Source organism: Oryctolagus cuniculus, chromosome X (assembly GCF_051225735.1).
Source record: "Oryctolagus cuniculus isolate XC-2025 breed Fujian yellow rabbit chromosome X, ASM5122573v1, whole genome shotgun sequence".
NCBI lineage: Eukaryota > Metazoa > Chordata > Mammalia > Lagomorpha > Leporidae > Oryctolagus > Oryctolagus cuniculus.
Window position 1 is genome coordinate 31,902,540 of NC_142888.1, and position 6,000 is coordinate 31,908,539.

General features: G+C 52.0%; 1 protein-coding gene across 2 annotated transcripts in view; it reads right to left on the reverse strand.

The window, feature by feature from the left end:
- SLC9A7 (solute carrier family 9 member A7) overlaps nt 1–3,458 on the reverse strand; it is a 174,351-nt gene extending 170,893 nt beyond the window's left edge. The window contains exon 1 of one of the 2 annotated variants that reach the window (XM_008272522.5): nt 2,940–3,458. In XM_008272522.5, the coding sequence (XP_008270744.2) occupies nt 2,940–3,267 (328 nt within the window). In that variant the 5' untranslated portion in view covers nt 3,268–3,458. The remainder of the gene's footprint in view (nt 1–2,939) is intronic. The other variant, XM_008272523.5, reaches the window with a different exon arrangement.
- Between the last annotated feature and the right edge of the window lie 2,542 nt (nt 3,459–6,000).

Consider the following 6,000-nt stretch of genomic DNA (forward strand, 5'->3'; position numbering starts at 1 on the left):
TCTCTTGCCTCATTTTCTCTCTTCTGGCACAGGGCTCCAGAAGTTCCATGGGTACAGTCAACAATGAAAAGGTCACAGAAAACTGTCAGCAGACTGTGATTTCAATGGGGAGACATGGGCGTCAAATTGAGTGGTTTAAGGAACGCCTACGGACACACTAGTAGTTAATTTTACTTCCACACTTCAAAAATCAAGAAGCACAGAAGGGTATACAGTAACATCTCCCTCTCAGTCCTATCTCGCAGCCACCCAGTTCTTCTCCAAGGTTACCAATCGTACCAGGCTGTCGTGTGTCTGCCAGAGGTGGTTTATGACTTACACCAGCATCTATTCGTATATATAATTTGAAAGGTTACAGACCTTTTTCTCAGGTTAGTGCCACTTCAACAGCAAAAGGTAGCAGAAATGAGATTTATGAAACACTTCTTCAACACGACGAGTTTTGAACTTCACACTTGACCTCTTTCATGCAGAAAAATGTACCCACCTTTAAGACTGAAATTGTTTGCCTCCAGAAATCAAGTCGGGTACCCAGAACACAGCAGAAACATAATGTGTCCTCAAGTCTTTTTGTCCTTTATTACTCACACTCAAGAAGACAATTACTCACTTCCTCTATCAATATCAAGAAACTCTAATTTTTTTACTATAAAAAAGAGAAGTCCTGAAAAATCTGTATTGCATTCACTTAAGTATTCAAAGATTTGTTTGACTATGGCCATCATTTCGCAATGTACAAGTACACCTCAAAAACAGCCAATTTCTAAAGAGATTACCAGGCTAAGTTTTAAAAATTAGAATCCCCATCCGAATCATTTTCAGTGTATAATAATTGGTTAACCAAATCATATTAGAATTCAGATGGGGTAGGGGGTTTGAAACAGATCACATATCCCCGAGTAAAAGAGAGCAATGTCTCATGATTACATTCCACCCACATGAACATATTAACATTCGGCATAACCTAGGGTGTCACGTATTGAAAAAACTAATTCCTTTATACATTTCAAAGTCACACTAAAATGCAGAGAGAACAAAATTCAACAGAAATGCTGTGAGGGGCTATTGCCTTTTCAGAACAATCATCCATTAAACCAGGTTTGTAACACGGCTGTTTATAAAACAGAACCATACTCTATGGCGCAGCCCCCAATGACTGGAAGGGGGTGGCAACTTCCACTATTGTTTCTGAGCCTCAGATAAAGGTGACTGAACTCCTAACAACATGGAGTACCCTTCAGTAAACATTTTTAAATCCCCATTTCTTTTCCACACCTTTGGGCCTGTATTTATGAGCCTGGCAAACCTATCTCCTATTCCACATTGTCCTTTAAGGTCTAGGAACTATAAATTTTTTTTAAAAAAAATATTTTTGTAGCTATCTATCCATATGCATAGCTCAGCACCAATGGCATGAAGTGACAACGTGCTTCAATTCTCCCCTTGCCATCCATTCATGATACCTCCCTGCTTACCTGTGGCCCTGGCATCACTCATTGGTCACCAACTGACACAAACCACAGGGCTCCAGAGCAGCCAGGGGTAGAGGCCCAAGTCTGACTTGAACCCTCTAATTTGCAATAACCAAAGTCAGTTTTAGACCTGGTTCTGTCTCAATTCAAGATCTGTTCAGGCCAAACTAGAAGGCTCCTGACAGCAGTTGCCAGTTACACAGTTTGTCTGAAATGGCCCTGGGGCCGGCCGTGAGCCCCGGCTGCGAACACCGAAACACGAAGCTTGAGAATCAAGGCCCAGGACCCAGAGTAATTTTCACATTAAAGATTAAGGTGTCTGCTTTCCATGCTCCACAGGGACCTCTGGGTAGAGAGTAAGTGGAGAGAGCCCTCCGGTGTGAGTGACGGAGTAAAATGGTCCTGACTGGGAACAGTCACGAAGTGGGCTCATCTATTGCACATGTAGATGCCAGGAATTAAATTCAACTAATAGAGAATACTTGGCTTCCGTCTGGAGCCATGGGGGTGAGGAGGGGTTACAGGAGAAGAGGGATGACTCAGATCATAGCTTAGGGACATCCGCATAATAACAGGAGATTTGGGCTGCGCACTGTGCTTGTAACATATCATGGACCATTAAATCCCAAAAAGGACGGCAGCATCATTTCCACCCTTAACAGAAGAAGGCTCACTCCAGTACTTTTCCTCTTCAGACACTCAGAACTGCGTCTTCAAACTCACTCCATGTTACCATGTTAAGGATACAAACGCTCCTCTTCCTCCGAGAAAGCAAGTGACCTGGTACAACTTCCCACCAGAACATCCGAACACGAGGTGGTGGACTTGTCTAGGCCCCACACACGGTGGGGCCACCACTTTGGGTCCTCACCTATCTCTGCACTTTATGTTCGGACTTTATTAACAAGAGACCTGGGGACACAGACCTCAGACGCGGGAGCCCACTTGCGCTGACCCGTGACTGTGGCATCCAACAGGCCTCGCCAACCCAGCCATGCAGGTGGCGTCCAAGAGGCCCCACCAGCCCATACCCACGCCAAGAGACACTTTCAACCCTCGTCCTTACCGTGGCCTGTCCCCTGGGGAGTAACCCACCTCCAGCTCCCGCACATACACCCTGTGGAGCTGAACTGGGACGGGGTGCGGGAGGCGGGGGGGGGGGGTAATAAAGAGGAAGCGAGGGGGAGCAACAGAGATAGAACAGAGCAGAGCAGAGCAGATGGAACCGGCCCCCCTCTGTGCCTTTTATTTTCCTGGGTTTCCGGGGGGGAAGAAACGTGGAAATGGGGTAGAATTCTTTGTAACGGTAATAGAAAGCCAGAAAATGCAGACCGTTGACCTTGGGAGCCAACATCATTGCAGCGGGAAACGGAAAAGAAACGAAACACACTGGTAAGTGAAGGCGGAGCGCGGCGGCCGGGCCGCCGGAGGGGTGTACCGGGAGGCGGGTGCGGCAGGGGTGCTCACCGTAGATCATGGCCAGCCCGGTCTCGTGCAGGAAGCGCACCCGGCGGTGCTTAAAGAGCCAGATGGTGAGGATGGTGAGCGTGAGCAGCAGGATGAAGGTGAGCAGGCTCACGCTGTCTTGCCGGTGGCTCTCCTCCGCCTCCTTCTCCGTGGCGAGCTCCTCCATGGCGCTGCTGTCCTCGGCCGCCGCCCCAGAGGAGGAGGCCGCGGCCCCAGCACGCAGCCCCCGACCCAGCAGCAGTGGCAGTAGCGGCAGCAAGAGCAGCCGCGGCCGCAGCGCCCGAACTACCCGCCCCGGGCCAGGGCGCGCCGCGTCACCAGGCTCCATGGCCCCAGGGCCGCCCGCGCCTCCTCCGCGCAGGGACCAGCAGCCCGCGCCGTCGGCGGGTTCCGGCAGCGCCGCCGACCTGCCCGAGTGGCCACCGCCGCCGCAGCTCCTCCTCCTGCCAGCGCCGGGCCAGGGCTGCGCTGTGAGCCGCGCGCGGGGGAGGGGCGCGCGCAGTGCGCAGGATCCCCAAGCACCGCCCCCCGCCCGCGCACCTGTTCGTCCCCCCGCCGCGCTGCGCCTCGCGACGACTGGGCCACCAGGGCCCAGCCAGCTGTCACCCTCGGATCCGGGGGGGCCTGCAGCCGGCCCTTTGCTTCTCAGCGCTCCTCACCCAACCCTTGCGTACCTGGCCAGTCTGGGGTCGCGGAGCCAGTTTCTGGACAATCGCCGCCCTGCTTCCCAAACGGGACGCCAGAGGTCGCCCACTCCTGGCAGGAGCATCAGCTTGGATTCGCTCTTCGGGCGGGCTGGAGTTTTATCTTGGGCGCCGCGGCGAACTATTTGATCCCTGCCCGGTGTAGCCTCCCGGTGAAGTGGGAGTCACGAAGCCGCGTTATGCTCTTCACTTGTTTCCTCATGTGGAGTCCAACCCTCGAGACTCCCCAGAATCTGCTGGGCTTCATTCAAACCTCTGCTCTGACCTAACTCAATGAAAGATGGATGCGGGGTTGGAATCGGAGGAGGGGGTTGAAATACCTCCTCCATCACTTGAGGACTAGACTTAACTTGTTATTCTGGCCTGTGCAGCTAACCCCCTTGGGGAAGAGGGTTGAAATGGAAGGAGCTGACCACTTGCTATGGACAGGCAGCAGGTAGAAAAGCAGCAGGTGGTTCTGAGGCAGGCTTGTGATATTCCCGTCACACCTACCTTAGTCAGAGCAGGGAGCGATGAGAGCTCCATAGACCCAGTGAGAAGAGTGGAGTCTAAAGCTGAGGGTGCCGTTAAGCAAGCCCTCCCTCCTGCGAAGGGCTACTGCAAGCCATCCTGAACATCTCTTACTGGCTTTTCCCCTAAACTACTATAGCCTCTGTCCTATCAGAGGGGTAACAGCTGGAGTGGGACCTGGACTGTGCAAACGAGCGGGCCTTTTGCTTCTGCTTGGATTGAAGGCTCCTAGGTCGCTCTGACATAGGCAAATCCAGTCCAGGGCATAAGCCAGCCTCACTTATTGCAGTTCTACCCTGAAAACCTTTTAAGTGGACCTCCTGGTAGCTCAGCAGGGCACCTTTGGGTGATTGTTATGATCAAGGCCAGCTCAGAACAGCAGATTCGAGAGGATGAAGCCTCTTGGAACAAATCCTCAAGAACCTGAATTTTCAATCTACCTTGTTCCTCTAGTCAAGGAAGTCGACTTAATCACTGAGTTCCCAGTACTTCACACTCTGCTTGTGTGTGTGTGTGTGTGTGTGTGTGTGTGTATTTTAAGATTATTTAATTAACTGGCAGAGTTACAAAGAGAGGAGGAGAGAGAGAGGGGGAAAGAGAGGTCTTCTATCTGATTCACTCCCCAAATGGCTTCAACCGCCAGGGCTGTGCCTGGCCGAAGCCAGGAGTCAGAGCTTCATTCGGGTCTCCCATGTGGGTGAAGGGGCCCAAGCACTTGGGGCATCTTCCACTGCTTTTCCCAGAAAGCTGGATCTCAAGCGGAACAGCCGGGACTCAAACCAGTGCCCTTATGGGATGCCAGCATCACAGGCAGCGGCTTTACCTGCTATGCCACAACTCCACTCCCCTCTGCTTGTGTTTATTGAATCACTCTCAACTCTCCACCAACCGTTCCTATATTCTATCCTAGAGGGGTTTGCATTTGTGAAAGGATTTTTTGATGAAGAAAGTAATAAGATAACCAAAATGAATAAGAGGCGAGAGATGGCATCAAGTAGGAAAACCAGGCTGAGCACCGCAGCCTTCATGGTTCCCTTCCAGGTGAATTCCCCACCAAACCTGCTTAGCATGGAGGGTGTTTCATCTAATTTTCAGTTAGCATCTTTCCCAATGCTTCTAGGCTATCACTCAGCTCCTGCAAAAAAAAAGAAAATGTATATACATATATATGTATATATATATACACACACATATACCTTGAAGTTCTGTGAAGATAACAGTGAACTTGTAAATATTAAAAACCTGGTGACGGCCAGCGCCGCGGCTCACTAGGCTAATCCTCCACCTTGCGGCGCCAGCACACCGGGTTCTAGTCCCGGTCGGGGCGCCGGATTCTGTCCCGGTTGCCCCTCTTCCAGGCCAGTTCTCTTCTGTGGCCAGGGAGTGCAGTGGAGGATGGCCCAGGTGCTTGGGCCCTGCACCCCATGGGAGACCAGGAGAAGTACCTGGCTCCTGCCATCGGATCAGCGCGGTGCGCCGGCCGCAGCGCGCCGGCCACAGCGGCCATTGGAGGGTGAACCAACGGCAAAAGGAAGACCTTTCTCTGTCTCTCTCTCTCACTGTCCACTCTGTCTGTCAATAAATAAATAAATAAATAAATAAACCTGGTGACTAGTGCTGTGGCATAGTGGGTAAAACCACCGCCTGCATTGCCGGCATCCCATATACACACCGGTTCAAGCCCTGGCTGCTCCACTTCCAGTCCAGCTCTCTGTTATGGCCTGGGAAAGCAGTGGAAGATGGCCCAAGTCCTTGGGCCCCTGCACCCATGTGGGAGACCTGGAAGAAACTCCTGGCTTTGGATTGGTGCAGCTCTGGCTGTTGTGGCCATCTGGGGAGTGAACCAG